This window comes from Lissotriton helveticus, chromosome 2_1 (genome assembly GCF_964261635.1).
Source record: "Lissotriton helveticus chromosome 2_1, aLisHel1.1, whole genome shotgun sequence".
Classification (NCBI taxonomy): domain Eukaryota; kingdom Metazoa; phylum Chordata; class Amphibia; order Caudata; family Salamandridae; genus Lissotriton; species Lissotriton helveticus.
Genome location: NC_136059.1, coordinates 603072922 through 603094590, shown reverse-complemented (window position 1 = coordinate 603094590; position 21669 = coordinate 603072922). Strand labels below are relative to the sequence as shown.

Below are 21669 nucleotides of genomic sequence, written 5' to 3'. Positions count from 1 at the left end.
AGCCCTGTCCACTTACTTGCGCTGCTTGGGTGAAGGTGGCATGTCCAAGGCTTCCTCGAAGGACAACTGCCGTTTGGACAGTTGAGCAGCCTATCGCTATGGAGAATGGGCTTGATGGTTATGAGCTGGTCGGCACCAAGGATCTCGGCTCCAACGCCGAAGTTGTTGGCTCCGAGGCAGGCGTTGGCGGTGCAGAAGCAGTCAGGCTAGTTGGCTTCTTCGGCTGGGGCTGGGCGTTGCGTCCAAAGTTTATGGTCAGTGACGACCATGGGCTGAAAGCAGTGGCAGCCCGGGAGTCGTCTCTGGTGCTCCAGGGTGGCTGGACGACCCTTTGAAAAGGGTTACTCAGCTTGGGATCTGTGTCAGGGGTGGAGTACTGTACTCGCAGCTGGATGCACTTGTGGAAGATCCTGGATCTCCAGTTCGAAGCCGGAGCTGTCGGGGGGGAGGGGGGGTAGGGGTGGGGAGGAAAGCCTCATCTGTGGCTGAGGACTGTGGATGGTGTTCTCCCTCAATATCCGTGGTGTAGTCACCTCTCCTACGTGACATCTCAAGACTTTGGGCCTTGCGGTTGCAGAGGGATTTCTTAGAACAGAAGGAGCGGCAGGTGTTGCAAGCAACCTTGTTATGCTCAGAAGACAGTCACAAATTACAAACCTGATGGCGAGTGGTCTGGGGATATTTCGTGTGGAAGCAAGGACAGTAGCGAAATGGCATCTATTCTATCACCATGAGGATATGGTGGGGGGATGCCATCGGAAGATGGAAAGAGGCTCTGAAGGGCTAAGGCCCACATGGTGCCTAGAGCGACAAAAAAACTGCCCGGTCATAGCAGGAATAGTCGACCTAAGAAAAAAGGAAAAGAGAAACGCAATCAAAACAATACCGACGGAGGTAAGAAACCCGTGTAAACAGAACAGAGCACCCCAACGGTGTTAAACCGGAGCATGGAAGCACACATCCCAATAGTGGAAAGAAAATCTAACAATGGAATTGATGTCCATGCGTATTACCAGCAAGAGGAATCACAGTATCTTGTGACTCAAAAGACTTCTTTGAAGAAAATCAACTTGCACACATATGGGCCCAGCACTAGATGGCAGGAGTATGCACAGCATGTGTATCCACAGCCATACATGCCTCGAACATTTCATTACCAAAAAAACTGCATTCTGCACAGCCTACTTTAAAGATTGTTTATCTACCTACAGCATCAAAAAGCATGAACTCCAGAAAAAGCTCTGCTTCTGTAATTTTATAACACTCCAGACATGCACCCTATTGCAGAGGAGATGTTCATAACAAGGTTAGATCAGGGAAAACACAGGTGTTTAGACTTGAGCCTGGCAATTTCCTATGTTGCGGCTGTTCTCCAGATCTACCAATAATATTTAGATTGTTTTCTTTAAATCATTAAAGGAAAAACAAATATTTAAAAAAATCCCTTCAGCCAAACAACAAGTCTATATGTGTAGCTCAATAGGTGTGATTATTTTTACTGGACATAGTGCGGCTCTCTTTGCAGTGCATCTGCCAGTCTGGCGTCCAATCGTAAACAACCAATCCACTGGGAAAAGCACAAAATAACTATGCACCTTAAGTAACCAGGATTATGATCCCATTCAACCTCCGTTGACACGTATCAGATTTTGTTTTTACTTACTTTCCCACAGGCTCGACAATGATGTCTTCTCTTTGTGAAAGTGAATTTGACTTGGCAGTTCATGCAGTTTGGTGCTTCTGAATCAGGAACCCACGAAGGTTGTTTTTGTCCTAGGGAATTCAGATCTCCACCCGTAGGACAGTGTTCATTGTTGACAGTACTAACAGTCTCCTCTGCTTCTACGCTAGTTTCGATCCCAGAAGAATTGAAGTTAGCGCTGATATCAGAACTTGTGTCAATGTCAACAGGTACATTCAAAGATTCTCCATAGTTCACTAGCTGCTTTTCAGCCCCAGCTGTCACACTACCAGGTGGGATTGGCATACTAAGTTTCCCATCAGATGCCAATTGTGGAGAAAGGTCAAGCAACTGTTTCGGTCTGGCACCTCCATGGCTCCTCCATTTGTTCTCATCAGGGAGGACTACATCAGTGGTCTGGTTTAAGGTTTCATGATAAACATCTTTGTCTTTGCCAGGTGGCTCTGACAAGCTTGGTGCTTCCATTTCAGCATCACATAATCCTACAGCTCGATCAGGATATTCAACAGTACCATCTGCTGTCACTTTAGGTGCTTGTTCAGTATTTCGTTCCACACCTATGGAGTCCTCAATGTATAAAAATTCTGAGAGATCAGCATCAAGCACTGGAAAACCATCTTGGAATGGATTAGTGTTATAAACCGAACTACTTTGCTCTTTTAGAAATGCATCTAGCTCTGCATCGCTGATTAATATATCACACATCAGCATATCATCCTGGCCAGACATTAGCATGTCACTTGGGTCAGATGTTGAACTCTGGCTCTCACCATCAGTTATAGGTGATGAAACTGCTTTACAATTGTCTACATTTAACTGACGGACGACATCCCTGGGTGGAACCTTTTCAGCTTCTGGAGTACTTGAAAGAGCAGCAATGGCTTCCAGATGAGGCAAGGGAACCATGTCAATTGTTTCAGAATCAACAGTTTTGTCTAAGTGAGTATCTTCTTCCTGTTTTGTAACAGTCTGATTGACATTGTTTATATTCTCCGCTTTTTCTTCTACCTCCTCTGCCTGTTCATTGCAAGGTCCAGTTAAAACATTGGAAAGGCAGTCAGAGGAAAGACTGCTAGCTGTTCCTTCATGTACAGATGCTGCATCATGAATGACATGAGCATCTTCTTCAGGAGGTACAAGAGAGTCAGAATCTTCTGAGGTCACTAAGGAACCACACAATGAGACTGCTATCGGAAGACAAGAAAGGGAGCTATGTACTTCCCCTGGGGATGTTCTTGGAGCTGAATAGACCTCCATTAATTGTGCTTTGTTGTCCTTTATTTCAGAGACACTTAATTGTTTTTCCACTACCTGATCATGCTCCCGTCTTATACCAGCTTCCTCTTTTTTATAAAAAACTGACACATTTTCAGATGTGAGGCACGAGGCAGGCTTTAATCCATCTGAACTCTTATGCTCACCCGACAAAACAATTTTCAAGCTAACACCTTTATCATTATTAACAGTTAGTGAATCTGTACTTTCTATGCATTCGTCTGGTATTAGGTGGACAGCAGCTTTCATAGAGTCACCATGCAAATTTGCGGTAAGGTCATTATCACTGGAGTTTGACATGGGAAAGTTTCCCGGAGCGGAACTCAAATTATTAACATCCTTCTCCTCTTTTAATAGTGTGTCATTTTCCTCCAAACATGACCCACAAGACTTAAAATCTAGTAAGCCTATCTCTCCAGCTGTCATGGGAAGCTGACTTTGTGATATAGGCCCTGCAAGCTTTGTCTCGAGAGAGCTGGGCAAGTAATCCAAAGAAGTTAAATAGTCATTACCAGAGGAGAAATCCTCAGTGCGTTGTTGCCCACTATCAGGATTTACAGTTGAGTGGATTAGGTTCCCTGTGTCACTGATGAGATCACACAGAGGTTCACCTCCTCTCCCAAGGCTTGATGACTGGATTTCATCGGAAATGCTGGTATCTACCATTGATAGCAGATCTGGTCCAGTGATGTTTTTCTCATTTTGCGTGGTGTTCAATTCTTCCAAACTTGCTTTACTGGTTGAAGTTGGCTCTAATGTGAATAGAGGCTCCAAAGAAGAGGTGCCAATTCCATGTTGCAATTTAGGTGCACTGATTTCTGGTTGAAAGTATAATAGCTCAGAAGAAAAGGAATGGTGGTTTACCTCTGGTGCACTGACAACTGCTCTGTAGCTTTCCAGTTCATCTAGAAAACAAGAATTGGCACAAATGGTTATCATTTTGATCAAATGAGATAGTCTTTAAAACAACCCACAAATATTTAGCTATAAATTCGTATTAGAAGATTTAACAGGGCTTTATTGACTTTTAACACAAAGTATTACTGTATTAACATGTTTCCAAAGCAATAAAACCAAACCATTTCAAGGAGCAAAGAAATGTTATGTAAATACATTCATATACCATACTCTCATTACTTGTATGGTCCTGAAGCTCTTTAAGAAACTGAGCAACAATTATGGTTCTGAGATTCTTGTTGCCCGGAGTCAAAGTGTCTTGTTAAAATTGTCTTTTACTGTGTGAAGTAATGTTTTTAGGGTTGAGTCACACTGGATAGTAGCTCACGCGTTTTGTACCATTCATAATATTGTTTAGTGCAGTGGCTAACTTGTAAAAAGAATAAGTGATGGGTTTCCGGTTATCCTTCGAGTGTTTGAGACGCATGCATCATATTCCATTTACCATGTTCACTGGAGTAAATCGGTGCTCTGCCACCCCTTTGGACCCCTAGACTCAGCCAATCTTCCCCAGACACTCAGGGTGTTGGACATGCCATAGTACGTCCTCTTAACCCCTTGCGCGCTCGTGATAGAACCATTCTGTCACGAGCCACGGTGGGGCTGTGCTGGTGACGGAATGGTTCCGTCATGGCCCGGCCGCCGCGTCTGCATTGCGCTGATTTTGCGCCTGCGCGGTGCGTTCTATTGAGCGGGCGGGGCCGTGACGGAACCATTCAGTCACAAGCACAGCGCCACCGCGGCTCGTGACGGAGCGGTTCCGTCACGAGCATGGCGGCGCCGCGCGGCCCCCCCTAGTGCCTTCCGCCGCGGCCAAGGGGTTAAGGGCAGACTGCTCCAAGAGGAGTTACCTTCTAAGACTATCTTCCTCACCTACAAAACACTTAAGAACAATATGCCGGATACACTGGTTATGCTGAGAGTGTGCATGGGGGGAATTTTAGGACATGGACTGGGAGGGGGACCTGTTTCACCCAAGGAAGGTCACCATGAAGTCCCTGTTGCACCTGTTACAATTTAAAGGACTCTCTCGAGTTTACTAGGACTGCGACCATCTGCACCGCATAGGGAGGGCAGCATCCTCGGATTGTCTGAGGTGTGGGATGACACAGGGTACGTTTGTCCATACGATCTGGAGCTGCCTGCCTATTTTGGTACACTGGTCACAGGTGACGGGAGCTCAGCATGGTGTTGGGGGAACATATCTCACTAGAGCCCAAACATGTTCTCTTGGGGATACCGGGGCATGTAGATGTCTCAATTGTGGAGCTCCACTTTTGCAACTTGGGGCTTGTAGTGGCTAAGTATGATATTTCAAGTCACTGGGGTGCTCCTGTGGTCCAGTCTGTGGAAGAATGGAGGTTAGGGATGGACCTCTACATGGTGGTGGAAAAGGTTACATATGTAGGCTGGGGTTCACCACAGTAAGTTTTTCAAGGTTTGGGGATGCTGGTCAAAGCATTATGGCCTACAGTGTTCTGTTGCTGGGGTCGATGCATATAACATGAGCAAAGTGTGTACGTACTGCCTTCCGAGTCAGTGTTTTTTCTCCTGCCGAAACAGAATACTGTTGCCGTAAGTCAGCACTGTGTGAACAGCTGCCTGTATATACCTGTCTTCACCTTTGCTGTAGGGCATGGATTGCGCCTTTATTGTTGCTTGTTCTATGCCAACTAAAATGAAATAAAGATATTTAAAAAAATAAAGAATAAGTGATGGAGCCAAAGTTTTGCTAAGGGGTAACAAATACAAAGGCTGCATAGTCTTGATTACACCTCATGCCTCTAATGCACCACCAGACACTCCCTGCTCCTTTATCTCATTCTCTCAGGCTTTTGTTAGGGCTCGCGAAGCGAAAAGCCCTTTTGAGGGGGGTTTGAAAATGGACCCTGGAAATTCCTCACGCTTGTGCGTGTGAGTTTCCATTTGCGGCCTGCTATTCGCCTTTCACTGCTTGCTGTTCTGAAATATAGACACCAATAGGCCAGAGGCGGGCGCATAGCTCTGCCCCTGGCCTATTGGTGTCTATTACGCGCATTTCCTGACATGCTTTATTTCCCCTGGCTCTCTCTGCTCTGGGAATGTCTGTGCCGCCTCTCCCTCCCTTCGCTCTCTCTCCCTCTGCCCCTCGCTCTCCCTCCCTCTCTCTCTTCATGCCTTTCACCCAGTCCCTCCCACCACCCTCCAGGAAAATAGAAACGGTTGCATCAGGTCTGGAGCACGTCTGCTGGTCCGAGGCTTGTAACCTAAATGCTTCCCACATACTGTGCTAATAAACACTCGTGTTTTTTTTGGATCCATTTCACGGCTGCCCCGCTGGAATGCGCCCTCGCTGTCCTCCGTTAGGAAGCTTTTCTCATTACAAAGGAAAATGTTTCCGCACCTCTCTAGAATTGCACGCAAGTTAAAACTGTGCATGCCCTTAATATTGGTGCTACAAATATGTGCACAAACGTTTGTTAACTCAGAGGGATTTCCAGTTAAACCAAACAAACTTAAACTAATTATTCCACATGGGCAGGGCAGGGGCAAACCACTCTGCTGATCTGCGAGAGCGCTTGATTCATTCACGGAGCAGCACACAGCGCTGCCTCCCTCTGCCCGCCTCTAAGCTCTAGGTTTCATTGTCTGGCAGGACGGGGCTTGCCAGCAGCTAATGGAACACTCTGCTCTGCAAGAGCGCTGGATTCATTCCCGGATCATACAGCACTGCCTCCCACTGCCTGTCCTCTAAGCGCTAGGTTTCACTCTGGCAGGACGAGGCCTGTCACTCGGCTGATGGAACCCCTGGCTTGCTCTGAAAGAGCGCTGGATTCTCCACGGAGCACACAGCGCTGCCTCCCTCTGCCCCGCCTCTAAGTGCTAGGTTTCAACCTTGCAGGACGGGGACATGCCACTCTGCTGATGAAGCCCATAGATGATGTTCGCTTCTCGTGAGGTAGGCTGCCATATTCGATGGGGATCTGTTGTAATCACTGGCACTGCCCCCAAGTCTACATCGGTATCTGAATGTAGTCTCCCCGTGCCTAACAAAATTAATGCGTCCTTGTGACACATAACTGGCGCTCATGTAACGTATTGCAATACCTTCGGGTCGAGTTCCTGCTACATAAGACTGCAAAAAAACCGATGCAGAGGGCAAACATTGGTGAGAATACTTGGGTTTTTAAGACAAGCACCTGACCAGGGCATATCTGATATCCGAGATGCAGGCAACACACCTCTTCCGTGAGCCCAGAAAATGAGGACATAGCTGGATCCTCGTCAGGGGTACTAAGCGCTATATCATGCAATTACGAAATAGCAGGATAATCCTGGAACCCTCGACCGCATGTGTCAGCGGGGGCCCATCCTGATCTTAAATCTGAAGTCTGACGGCGTCACAGCCCCCTGCTGCAGCGCCCACTGTCTAACAGCACCGCGGCAGCCACGAAGCACTGTAAATGACCAGACGGAAGAAACGCTCTAGCCTTTAAATCCAGTGCAAATAAAATAAGCAATCTGTCAGAGGGTGGGGGGTGTAAAACATGCCTAGCGCCTTGAAGGAGCGCATTAGCGACGATGATGTTTTCAGGACTGAGCCAAAGGCTGTGTTCAAAGGTTATTCCTGCAGTGATCACATGGCTTCAGATCTTAGCGCCTGGTTGGTAAACAGAGAGGACACATATATAATCACTCATTCTGTCCCTGGAGCATGCGCACTGCATACCAACCAGCAGCAGCCGAGGCACCGGGGGAAGGGAGGCATGACGTGATAAATAATGGCTGATGGCCAAAGGTTGTAAATGTATGCTTGTAATGCACAAGGACACAGCAAGTTTTTGCGCTGAGACTCAGGCAGCACGATTCAGTGCACAAGTAAGATTACTGATGCATGCTGGATCTTGTAGAATGCTGCACCCCGTTTCAGAAAGACATTTCTTTTTTTATAAAATTATTAGCACTGGTAGCAAGGGTTTTGTTGTCTTTTTCTTCATTTTTAGTCATTACAGTGTTTTTGGGGTACTCAAACAAGGAGCGGCACTATAACGTTCGTGTCTGAGCACATGGTTCTAAGCACATACTGGTGGTGTGCTGAATATTTACAGGGCATGATGACTGATTTGCAGAGGTGGTTTACTACACTGTTCCGGCCATTTTGCTCTTTCATGCCATTGATAGGACTAGATTTTAGAAACAAGTCACATTCCTTACAATGTGGTAATTGGCATGTTATTGGGTTTACAGCTTCCCCTGAAGAAGGGTGGAATAATCCGAAATGCATTGGTAATTACACACAAGTTATGATTTGCCATTCTGTCAATAATAATGTGATGCAACATTGTTGGAATATTATGCACTGACAAGGGTATAAACAAGCATTTGCAATGCAATAAGTCTCGCATTTACGCAAGTTTAAGCTATTGGCACTGTAAATGACAATGTCATTCATTTTTTTATTTTAGAACATAAAAGGCATTGTCATTTACAATGCTAATAGCTTAAACTCGTTTTTTTGTTATGTAGAATAGGTAAAAGCTATCACACAGACGGGAAAATGCACATCATGAGGTTTACTAACCAAACAAACGCGGAGAATGCGAACGCACAGCATGAGGTTTAATATGCCCCATAGTGTGAACAGGTCCTTGGGTCCTTGAAAACCTCGAGAGTGATTCACTTGCGCTTTTCTTCCTACTAACATATTCATTGTTATGGCGATGAAGACTCATTTCAGGAAATATTAAATTGAAAGTCTGATTTTGTTATACATATTTGTAATGCAATTGCAACTCAAAACCTATTTGTTCCCTGCACTTTAACATCTTCTTAGCATTTCCCCCCCCCCTTTTGTTTTTCGTTTTCCAGTGTAGGTGATGATCTTGTCTTTTATTCTAGTAGGAACGCATCCTAGCGCGGAGACGCACTGTTGTAGTGTATTCAGGCACTTAATAAATGTTTTTATTATTATTATTATTAATGTGTTTTTTTACAGAGTCTGGTTCACAAACTGTTTTGGGCACCATAGTTGCGCTAAATGTAGATTTTCCACAGCCTTGGTGGGCTGAAAATCTGGATTTCATTAAAGACACGGAGGCAAATATTATGCAATAATTCCTTTATTGCCACCACTTAGCAGCAAAAAGTAACACAAACATGTTCTTAGAATAAAGAATATAGAACTCCTAAGAACATTCCAAAACTAACAAAAGTCCTTTACTCCATATACTCTTCCTTCTGGCATTGCCTGCTTAAAGAGAATCATCAAAACAATTTAAATTCTAATGTCTGTGAAACTTGAAACAAATCCAACAAACGAAGTCTTCTTTCTTCTTACAAACGTTGACATGAGACACATGTCCATTTAACTTGAATTCTGACCTGCATAAACATAATACACAAAATAAATATTAGGGTATCGGGTTCCAAAAAGGGAGGGATAATATTTGCCTCCGTGTCCTTAATAAAATCCAGATTTTCAGCCCACCAAGGCTGTGGAAAATCTACATTTTATGGCACGACACGGAGGCCAACATTATACAAGTTCAAAGCATATCCCTAATACATTGAGCTGCACTCTTAATTGGTTTGAAATAAAACTTCCTAAATACAGAATCTGATGACCAATCTGCACTTTTCAATATATTTTGTAAACTGCCTCCTAAAATTCTTGCTTTTGAAGCAGCTGCACCTCTAACAGAATGCGCACCAAATGGATTTACATCAATACCTGCTTTTCCCATTAGTATCTTGACCCACCTTGCCAGAGTGGGTGATGATACTGCTTTAAACGGATATCTGAAAGAAATCAACAATTGATCCACCCCAACAGGTCTCAAAGGACTAGTTATAATTTCATACTCTTTGACACAACGAACCACACAAAGTTTTTCTCCAAAAGATAAGGATAAAAAACTGAATTCGAATTTGTCTTTGTTCTTTGTTTGATATAAAAACAAATCCCTTCAGGAGTGTAACATCTGCTTGAAATTTCTAAAGAACGAACATTTGAAACCCTTCTAAGAGAAAGAAGGCACAATAACATAGTAAGCTTAACTGTCAAATCTCTTAAACTCAAAAACCTATTATCTTCCCAAGACTCAAATAAATGTAAAATTATAGAAACATCCCAAAGAGAAGTATACCTTGGACCTGGAGGAACAGCCAGCCTAATACTCCTCAACAATCTCTTAACCATAACATCCTGATCAACAGAAATACCATTCAACAACTCATGCCCTGCCGAAATAGCAGATCTATGTAAATTCACAGACCTATATGCCAAACCACTTCCCTACAAACCAGTTAAATAATTCAAAACATTGACTACATCTGCTGAAACAGGATCCAAACCCCTTTCCACACACCAACCATTCCACTTATTCCAAGCTGACTTATAAACCCTCCTTGTTCCAGGTGCGCAGTATTCCTCAATGAGTTTCGAAGCCTCAGATGAAAGTCCTGGCTTATTCCAGACTCTCCTGAAAGTTTCCATGCCAGCAAAAGAAGTTGACCTGAAACCACCAAATCGTGAAACTCCCCCAGAGGACCTCTCAAAATCCCTTGGAACATAGGAAGAAGGACTGGAAAATCCACACTCATTTCCAACAACATAGGGTACCAAGCTTGTGAAGTCCAAAACGGGGTTATCAAAACCACCGTCTCCTTCCACTTCTTGATCATTCCTGTCACCCTGCTTATCATCGAAAAAGGGGGAAAAGCGTACGGACGTCGACCCCTCCAATCCTGCAGAAAAGCATCTACACCCATTGCATCCGGATCTGGATGCCAACTGTAAAACCACTCTACTTGTTTGTTTATCCTGTTTGCAAAAAGATCTACCTGAAAAGGTCCCCAAAATCGGTTCAATTTCATAAAAACCATTCTGTCTAACATCCAATCGCTTGAATCGTAAAAGTTCCTGGAATACCAATCTGCCACAGAATTCGAAATCCCTGGAATATGCTCTGCCTGAACATAAATATTCCTTTCTAAACAGTACTCCCAAAAAAATCTTTGCTATATCTGCTAGGCCTTTCGAACGAGGACCTCCCATTCTGTTCACATATCGCACTGCAGAAACATTGTCCATCTTCAAAATCACTGAACATTTTGTTGTTTGATACCCAAAACATTTTAAAGCGAAAGATCCTGCTAACAATTCTAAACAAAGACAGGGAGGGCGTGGCTTAGCAACATGCCGAGCTAGACGCAGGGCTCGGGAGCTCCCGGCCGTTGACCACCAAATCCGCCGCAAAACTTATACCACAGACTTACCACTCACCGTCTGGATCTCTGGTGGAGACCCTGAAGCTGCGACGGTGCCGCGAGGGGTCCGCAGACGAACAGGGAGCCGATTATTCTTGATTCCCCTGCTCCGGGGCAGTGGACACGGCAATCCCAAGATGGCGCCCAGGGCCCGGCGTCAGCCCGGTGGGACACCGGAAGACACAGAGCGGACCTAGATTGGCGGAAGGTGCTCATTCGGACGCTCCAGGGCGCAGACCAAGAGAGGAATATACTGCGGCCGGGCTGCCTACACAGACTGTCCCGTGGGAGGAGGGAGCTGCGGCTCTCGGAGGTGGTGCGGGCGGTGAAGTATTCGGCTGGATATACCAGGGGCCCCCACCTCACGGCAGAGCGGACCCTGACCGGAACCTGGATACCCCCCGCCGCGGCGAACTGCTGGCTGCCCCAGGTAGGAGGAGGGAGTCCCCCCCCGGCCCCCTCACCCCCGCGCTGTTCTCCGACTGCCTTTACCAATATGGCGGCCTGGCGCTAGACTGAGCTCTGGGACTGCCGGGGGGCGGCGTGGCCTGCCAGAGGCCGGGGTGCGGAGCAAGGGGCTGCGTCCCAATCAGGAATAGACGGTCTGACACGACGGCGAGTGGCCCCACGCAACTCTCCTCGCATGGGGACATACTTCACCAACATGGCGCCCAACCTGCTGTGACCCTACACCGGAGCACGAAGACCATGACACACTGCATCGGTGCTGATAGCAACGGACGGAGGTGCGACTGACTCCTGGACATAGTCGGTGGCGCCCCCTGCTGAGGTGGCTGGCCCAGTAGACAGCGGTGCCTGCCCCCTGGCCGGAATTGCAGCGCAGTGAGGCGCTAGGGGTCCAGCATTGACCAACAGCCCTCCCACTGAGATACACTAGTGTGTGGAACCCGTGAGTGACCCTGCAGGAGGGTACCCAGACACCACCTGAGCTCTGAATAACATTCCAGATATTGTACCTTGGCAGTGGCGATTGTCCGCCAGTCTTGCGAAGCAGAGGGGGCCCTAACGGTCAGGGAGCGGACACGTGCGGAGATATCCCAGGGCGCAGAGTGGTGTCGGTGCAAGGTGGAGGAGTGGACCGCGCTGACCCCGGGTGAGTGCGACCTCTCGGTGGGCGATCATGGGGAAAAACAATCCGGTGCCTAAACCCCTGAAGCAAGGCCCTATGGACACTTTCGCGACCTCACGTCCTGGGAGGGAACACCCCAGCGCACCACAGGACGGCTCGCCCGACACTGATAGGCTTCTGGCGGCCATTCAAGCCTCACGATCTGACATACAGGAGTCAAGAGCAGCGTTGGAAGTCAAGATAGGCGAGGTGGGGTCGGAGGTCACCCTCCTCCGGCAGGACTTCAGGAACCTCTCGGCGCGGGTCACGGAAAATGAAACACGACTGGGAGAGGCGGAGGACTCCATTACCACGCTCCGCAAAGACATGGTGGAACTACAGGCATCTCATAGACAACTCCTTTGGAAGGTGGACGACGCGGAAAATAGGGCACGCCGCAATAACCTCCGCTTTGTGGGCTTTAGAGAAGGAATCGAGGGGAATGATATGGCGGCCTACCTCCACACGTGGCTGACCTCGACTTTCCCTACGGCACGCTTCTCGGCGTGCTTCGTAATCGAGAGAGCTCATAGGGCACTCCTCGCTAAGCCCCCGGAAGGTGCACGACCTAGACCAGTGATAGCACGCTTCCTGAACTTTGCGGATCGTGATCTCATCCTTCGTGAGGCCAGAAAAATGGGAGAGATTAGGCTGGAAAACACCAACATAATGATTTTCCCTGATTACAGCCAGGAGGTCCAGAAACAGCGCCGCTCTTTTGACCTGGTGAAAGCAAAGTTGAGAACCCTGAAGATCACCTACATGCTGCTCTTCCCAGCAAAACTTAAGGTGCTGTATAAAGATAAATCACTCTTCTTCACGCACCCGGACGACGCCTGGCAGTGGCTAGAAGAGAGACCGGTCCTCAATAGCAGAGAGGCGGCAGGGCGCGAGGAATTGGACAGGTCGCTTAGAGAGAGAGCCAGCTGGGGGCTCCCTAAGCCACAACGACGAACATCGAGGAGACTCCACTCCCGCGCCACTGGAACGCCGTACCAGCAACGCACAACTGCGGGGGCCAGGAGAGGTCGCTCGGAATCACCGGGAGGGTCCTCCGCAACTGGCACACGACGACAAATCCCACGCCCTTCGACACTATCGGAAGGAGACGATGACAATCGAGAGGAGGGAGGAGGCTCAGACCCTGAGGGAGTAGACGCCAGCAAAGTAATAGACTCGATGCACCCATTGGAGAAGGAAATCCACCATTTGGAGCTAGATTCATCCGGCAATCAGAGCGGGAATGACACCGCCACGCAAGACTCACACTCCTGAAAACTGCAGAGTGGTTTATTGATGAAGACGGCCGGGAGGCTCGGGGACAAGCAAGTTGCCAGTCCTCCCTTGTTTTTGTTATCTTTCCCCCGTTCAGAGTATATGTTTTTCTTTCCTTGAACGGGTTAAGACGTTGGGCTAGAAACGACACTGGATTGGGTGCTCTCACCGCCTGTTGAGTTGGGGGAACGGTGAGGGTTTGTTGAACTAAGGGGTGGAGGGGGTGGGCGACAGACCGTCTCCCGCTGAAAGCTCGATCCTATTTTGGGGATGAGTCTGGAAGGGGAGGGTGGTGGGGTGGGGGGGGGTCCACGGGGGACAGGAGTTAACTTGAGGTGGGGGAGGGGGGATGTTGAGAAACAGCGACTGCATGCCAAAACGCACCTGCTACTACACCACTTAGAATGTCATTTCGGGATTTACGGAAGTAACACACAATGGCGGACCCACTAGATCACAACCACACTGGTGACACTGGCGTCACGATACTTTCTTGGAATGTGAATGGCCTGGGGTCAAAGATTAAAAGGGGTTTAGTGAACGCGTATCTTAAGAGGTTAGCGCCTGACATCATATTGCTCCAGGAGACCCATCTCAGAGGCACTCAATGCGCTTTCATAGCTAGAGGTAGGCACACCGTACTGGCACACGCAGGTTACACGGCGGACTCTAGGGGGGCGGCAGTCCTAGTTAAAAAATCCACACCGTTTACTGTCACTCGAACATGGTTGGACCCGCAAGGGACATATGCAGGAGTGCAGGGAACATGGAGAAGGCGCAGATACACAATTGTCTCCATTTACGCCCCACCAAAATTACAGGCACGCACCCTAACTGCAGTCACTGCTATCCTTCTAGACACGGCTGACACTATCCAGATAGTAGGGGGGGACTTTAACGATGTGATGTGTCCAACGAACGATAGATCGGGGTCCCCCCGTGCAGCAGGGGGTGGTACGGCATTAGCTAGACAGATGCACACTTTGGGACTCACTGATGTGTGGAGATGGCTCCACCCGACACAGGTGGCCTACTCCTTTTATTCCGGGGCTCACAAGGTTTTCTCTAGATTAGATTACCTGTTTACCTCTAGACAAGAAATCACGGTTACTGACTTAGCGGAATATAAAGCGCGGGGAATCTCGGACCACTCCCCCCTGTTTGTACACCTGGGACGAGGGAGGAGGGACGTGACCAGGGAATGGCGCCTCGCAGCTTGGGACCTACACACACCAGATATACTGAAGGGAATTAGAGCGGACATAAAGGTCTATATAGCAGAGAATGAGGGCACGGTAGACTCGGGGATCACGCTCTGGGAAGCGTTGAAGCCAGTCCTTAGGGATCGTATCAATAACAGGTTGGGAACGGCCAGGAGGGCATTACAGTATGCGGTCACGACTGATGAGGCCACGATCCTAGCCCTCGAAACAGAATATCACCAGGGTAAGGAACAAAAGACGCTTCGGAAACTACTAGACGCGCAGAGACACTATAGAGAACTTGTCACGGGGGAGGCGCGCACGCAAGCACTGGCAACAATCCACCGCCTCTACGACGTGGGTGACAAATCAGGAAAACTCCTAGCGTGGCTGGGCAAGAGAGAAAGGGCGGCACGATGGGTTGATAGGATTGAAGTGGCAGGGAACGGTACAGCCTGCACAGACGAGGCCATAGCGGAGGCCTTTGCGGCGTACTACGAGGACTTTTATAGAGCTAGGGACCTGGGGGATGAGACGGACGCTAACCAATATCTGTGCGACATGGAGGTTCCGCAATTGTCCCAGGAAGACGCAACGGAACTGGAGGCAGAGATCACGATAGAGGAAATAGGTGAGGCAATACAGTCCCTGAAACCGGGGAAGACGCCGGGACCTAACGGCTTCCCGGCTGAATTTTTCAAACGTACAGCGGACCTGCTCCAGCGCCATATTAGACAGCTATTTGCTGAGGCACTACACACAGCGAGATTACCACCCGACCTTGCTACGGCCATAATTGTCCCTATTCACAAGGAGGGTAAGCCAAGAGACAGGTGTGCCTCTTACCGCCCGATCTCTCTCCTTAATATGGAGACGAAGATTCTGGCGACGATACTAGCTAGGCGCCTGCGGGGGGTGATCTCTGATTTAGTACACCCAGATCAATCTGGGTTCCTTCCAGACAGAGCGACCAAACTAAACCTCCGCCGCACGCATAACTGGCTACAGGAGGTCCGAGATAGGAGCGAGCCCCACTGGTTCCTCTCGCTGGATGCCGAGAAGGCCTTCGATGCGGTCCATTGGCCCTTCATGTTTGAGACGTTGCGAAGGTTCGGCTTTCGACAGGGGTTTTTGCAGTGGCTTCGGCTCCTGTACTCGGGGCCAAGGGCACGAGTGCGGATAAATGGACGATTGTCGCGCGAATTCCGCATTAACAGGGGAACGCGCCAGGGATGCCCACTGTCCCCCCTGCTCTTTACTTTGACTATAGAAATACTAGCGATCCGCATCCGGCAGAATCAAGGGATTAGGGGGTTTACCTGGGGGAACCCGGAGTCTACCCAGGAAAAAATCTCACTGTATGCGGACGATGTCCTGCTGTTTGTGACGGACCCGGATGACACGATTCCGGTCCTGTTCAAAGAGTTGGATGCATTCGGGGCGCAAGCGGGTCATACCATTAATTGGCATAAGTCGATTCTCTATGACCCACACGGCCGAGAGCGCAGGGAATGCCTGCCTGAACTCCTCATTCATACCACTGAGGGATTCCAGTATCTGGGGGTATTCATAACACGAGACGAAAAACTCTCCTTTCACAACAATGTGGCACGCATCGTGGCAAATGCAAAGTTGGACATGGACCGATGGAAGCAGCTCCCGCTTACCCTATTGGGACGTGCAGCACTATATAAGATGGTTCTGCTGCCAAAGTTCCTCTATGCCCTGCAGAATGAATACTACCCGCTCCCTCCAGCAACCTGGTCTCGTATACATGGTGATTTGCGAACATTCCTATGGCTGGGGAAACATCCGAGAGTGGCCTTAGCTACACTGCAACGTCACCAATACAACGGTGGGATATCTCTTCCCAATCTCGAGGCATACTACTGGGCAGAACACCTCGCTCCCATAAATGAATGGCTACACACAGCAATGGACCATCCCACGTATGCGCTAGAACGATCCAAATGGGCTCATACTAATGTTCTATACTACCTATACGGTGGTTCAGCGGGAAGATATTTCCTACCTGCTACCAAGATCACGCTGGCGGCGTGGAACAGGGCGACCAAACGCATGGGATGGGACAAACGGCCCACCCGGCAGACCCCGCTGTGGCATTGTAGGTGGCTGGGTGAGTTACACAAACTGATAGGCTTTAGACAGTGGGACAACATTGGCATCTCGACCATAGGGGACGTGATTGCCGGGGGCGCACTGAAAACATTCCGGGCTCTACAAGTGGACTTTGATCTGCATGACACCCAGTGCTACAGATACTCTCAGCTCAGACACGCCTGGAGGGCACAGAACATAGATCTGACGGACATACCAGAATATGCCCCGTTAGAGGGCAGGTTGCTGCAGGAGCAAATTGGGAGAGGGGCGGTGTCCCTAACATACAGAACACTGACCAACAATACATTGGGAACACTACAGGGCTTGCGTACTAAATGGGAGGCAGACATAGGGGAAATGGAAGACCTAGATTGGGAACTGGTCCTTATGCACCCTCGTGAGGTGGCGATTAGGTCCAGACTCCGTCTCATTCAGCTGAAAGTGCTACATAGAGTATACTACGACAGGGTGCGGCTATTCAACATGGGGAAGGTCACGGATACGAAATGCTTGAGGTGTCTCCTGCCGGAGGGGACTTTCTACCACACACTTTGGGGCTGTGCAATAATACAGACATATTGGGAGGGCATATTCGGGGAACTAGAGGAGGTACTGGAGACTACTTTGCCACGTGACCCCAAGCTAGCACTGCTGGGGTTGACGACCGAAGTTGACTTGGCCCGCCCGCTGACCATATTTCTAGTGCTGGCCCTGGTAGTGGCCAAGAGGGACATTGCTAGGCGATGGGGTGCGGCAGAACCACCAGAATTAGAGGAGTGGAGGAAGGGACTCGACCTATACATGGCAGCGGAAAGAGTGACATACAAGGCTAGGGGCTGCCCAAAGAAATTCAGGAGAGTATGGACAAAGTGGAGGCAATTCCACGGACTAGAATGAACTCAACGGAGTTCTACAGGAGGGCACTACTAAACCTGATGATTGAGGTATACGTGAATTAGAGGGGAAGGGACTGGGCCGGATTGCACTGTACCTCGATGTTACCCTGTGCTGAATCGAGGGTCTTGATTTCAGAGAGAACGATGGCAGAACTATGGGGTGGGGGTGGGGGGCGGGCATGCAGGGGCTGTTTTGGGGGGTTTGTTTTTTCTTTTCTTAGTTGCAGTTGTAACATGCTTTGGTTTGACCTGCACCGTTGCAGTGGGGTACTCCTTAGGGGCAAATGAAAATGTTGCGATACGGACGGATACTGGCGGAATGTTGAAGCCAGCCCGTGTCTTCTATATTTGTCTCGGATGATGAGTGTACTGCAACAATAAAAATCTGTTATAAAAAAAAAAAAAAAAAAAAAGATATAAGACAGAATGGTTATGTGGTTATATTGATCCTCCATCCTCAAACATCAATCTGTCAAAATATTTGGCCATGTCTTAAGGGCTAGACCTGGGTCGCCAGGACTTGAAGATACTGGCATATGGTCCTGCCCTGTTAACACATTTGAAAGGTCATGAGCTTGGGCCCCGGCTAGTTAACATGAGCTTTTCATTCATATATAAAGCCATCAGAAAATATTATTACATAATGAGCTAGACATGTGATGCCTGCTAGGTTAATTGACTCCATGGATACTCTTGAAGGGGCGGTCATTCGAGCAGGTAGCAAAGACATTGGGAAAGACTATCATCCACCAATTCCGTTCATCCCAATACAATATGCGACTGAGTCTCATAGTTAGAAAAGCTGCCTTACTGACATTACAACTAGAAATGCATAGTATCTGCAGGTCGTATTTTTAATTAGAGTTTGGCCAGCTACTACAAGAGGCCCGACTCTGCAATTCCTGACTGAGATCCACTTTTGTATCACATTGATATTTCTTGTCTACTCATTCGCCATGCACTGGACTCGAGCTAACAAGCATGCCACAGGGAGATACTGAGGATTTCATTAGCAACATATAATGGTTTAAATGAGTTTTTTTTTAATTTATTTTTTACTGAAACTTTTATGCTTATTCACAACATTAATTGATGCTTATCTACTGAAAGGTTGTTTTTAGAGGGTCATCTACTGAAAAGATGTTTTCTAGAGGGCCATCTACTTAAAAGTTGTTTTTAGAGGGTCATCCACTGAAAAGTTGTTTTCTAGAGGGTTATCTACTGTAAAGTTGTTTTTAGAGGGTCATCCACTGAAAAGTTGTTTTCTAGAGGGTCATCTACTGAAAAGTTGTTTTTAGAGGGTCATCCACTGAAAAGTTGTTTTCTAGAGGGTCATCTACTCAAAAGTTGTTTTCAGCGTGGTTTTCGGTTGACGAATCTGTTGTAAGAATGTTACCACATTTAACATATTTTTATATTAACATAAATCATCAACATACAACAGTTAATTGCCAATTGCATATTTCGACATGGGAAAGGCAGTCAAATGCAAGCATTTGTAAATGCATTTAGGTTTCGCTTATCTGATTAATAATGAGCTGTTTTTTTATTGTATGTTGTAGCTTACTGAGTAGTTGTACAATATAAGTTACAAAGTCTGTTAAAAAAAAACAAAAAAAAAAAAAACAATTCTAAACAATTTATATGTAAATTCCTTTCCTGACTCGTCCATCGACCTCCAGAACTTAACGAACCGCATCTTGCACCCCATCCTTCCAAACTTGCATCTGATTCCACAATCAGATCTGCATTCTCTCCAAAAATTGCACGCCCATTCCATGCTTTCATATTCCTCAGCCACCAATTCAACTCAATCAATCAATCAATCAATCATGCCATTTGTATAGCGCACTACTCACCCGGGAGGGTCTCAAGGCGCTTGGGGGAGGGGTATGCTACTGCTCGAACAGCCAGGTCTTGAGTTGTTTCCTGAAGGCGAGATGGTCCTGGGTCAGCCGAAGGTGGATGGGGAGGGAGTTCCAAGTCTTGGCAGCCAGGTAAGAGAAGGATCTTCCTCCGGCGGTGGCTCTTCGGATGCGTGGTACGGCTGCGAGGGCGAGGCTGGTGGACCGTAGCTGGCGGGTGGGCGTGTAGAAGGTCAGGCGGTCGTTGAGGTACTTGGGGCCCAGGTCGTGGAGAGACTTGTGTGCGTGAGAGAGGAGCCGGAACGTGATCCTCTTGTCGACCAGTGCCGGTTCCTCAGGTGGCTGGAGATGTGGCTGCGTCGGGGGACATCCAGGATGAGTCGGGCGGAGGCGTTCTGGATGCGCTGGAGTCTTTTCTGTAGCTTGGCTGTGGTTCTGGCGTAGAGGGCGTTTCCGTAGTCCAGTCGGCTGGTGACGAGTGCCTGGGTGACAGTCTTCCTGGTCTCGGTCGGGATCCAGCGGAAGATCTTGCAAAGCATACGCAGGGTGTTGAAGCACGATGAGGAGACGGCGTTGACTTGTCTGGTCATCGAGAGGGAGGGGTCCAGGATGAAGCCCAGGTTGCGTGCGTGGTCGGTTGGCTTGGGTGCGGTGCCCAGGGCTGGGGGCCACCAGGAGTCGTCCCAGGCGGAGGGCGAAGATCCCAGGATGAGGACTTCTGTCTTGTCCGAGTTCAGTTTCAGGCGGCTGTCCTTCATCCACTCGGCGACGTCTTTCATCCCTTCGTGTAGGCAGGTTCTTGCGGTGTCGGGGTCTCTGGTGAGGGAGAGGATCAGCTGGGTGTCGTCGGCGTAAGAGATGATGTTGAGGTTGTGCGATGGCTGCGAGAGGTTTCATGTAGATGTTGAAGAGGGTGGGGCTGAGTGAAGATCCTTGCGGGACACCGCAGATGACTTCGGTGGCCTCGGAGCGAAACGGGGGGAGGCGTGTTCTTCCGGCGAGGAACGAGATGATCCACTCCAGTGCCTTCTCTTGGATACCGATGTTGCTGAGGCGCTGGACTAGGGTGCGGTGGCAGACCGTGTCGAACGCAGCGGAGAGGTCCAGGAGGATGAGGGCCACTGTTTCCCCCTTGTCGAGCAGGGTCCGGATGTCGTCGGTGGCTGCGATGAGGGCGGTCTCGGTGCTGTGGTTGGCTCTGAAGCCGGACTGCGAGGGGTCGAGGGATCCGTTCGTCTCGAGGAAGGCGGTCAGCTGTCTGTTGACAATCTTCTCGATGACTTTAGCAGGAAAAGGGAGGAGCGAGATGGGGCGGAAGTTTTTGAGATCGGTGGGGTCCGCTGTAGGTTTCTTCAGGAGGGTGCTGATCTCGGCGTGCTTCCAGCTCTCCGGGAAGGTGGCGGTGTTGAAGGAGGCGTTGATGATGTTCCGGAGTTGGGGTGCGATGGTGGAGTCGGCCGTGTCTTCGGTGGTCACCGTGGTCCAGGTGCGAAGGGTGGCGGTGGGGGGCATTGGTTCGACGGTTGGGTGCGTGGGTGGGGCGCCGAAGCTGTTGTGGATGTCGGCGATCTTGCGGTGGAAGAACGAGGCGAGGGAGTCGCAGAGGTCTTGTGACAGAGTGATGTCGTTGGTGCCGGTGCTGGGGTTGGAGAACTCCTTGACGATAGTGAAGAGCTCTTTGCTGTCGTGGGCGTTGTTGTCCAGTCGTTCCTTCAGGGATTTCTTCTTGGTGGTGCGGATGAGCTGGTGGTGCTTGCGGGTAGCGTGTTTGAGGGCGGTCATGTTGTCGGTGGTCCGGTCGAGGAGCCAGGCTTTCTCGAGGGTGCGGCAGGTCTTCTTGGAGTCCTTGAGGTCGTCGGTGAACCAGGATGCCTTCTTGCTTCTGGGTCTGCTGGGAGGGTTCTTTAGTGGCGCGAGGTCGTCGGCGAAGGCGGTCAGCCACTGTGTGAAGTTGCGGGCTGCTTCGTTGGGGTCCGTTGTGTTGGCGGGTGGGCTCTGG

General features: G+C 49.0%; 1 protein-coding gene across 2 annotated transcripts in view; it reads right to left on the bottom strand.

The window, feature by feature from the left end:
* The window catches only part of ZFYVE16 (zinc finger FYVE-type containing 16), a 589878-nt gene that overhangs the window by 488385 nt on the left and 79824 nt on the right, over window positions 1-21669 (bottom strand). For both annotated transcript variants that reach the window (XM_078675307.1, XM_078675306.1), the window contains exon 3: window positions 1664-3882. In XM_078675307.1, the coding sequence (XP_078531433.1) occupies window positions 1664-3882 (2219 nt within the window). The remainder of the gene's footprint in view (window positions 1-1663; window positions 3883-21669) is intronic.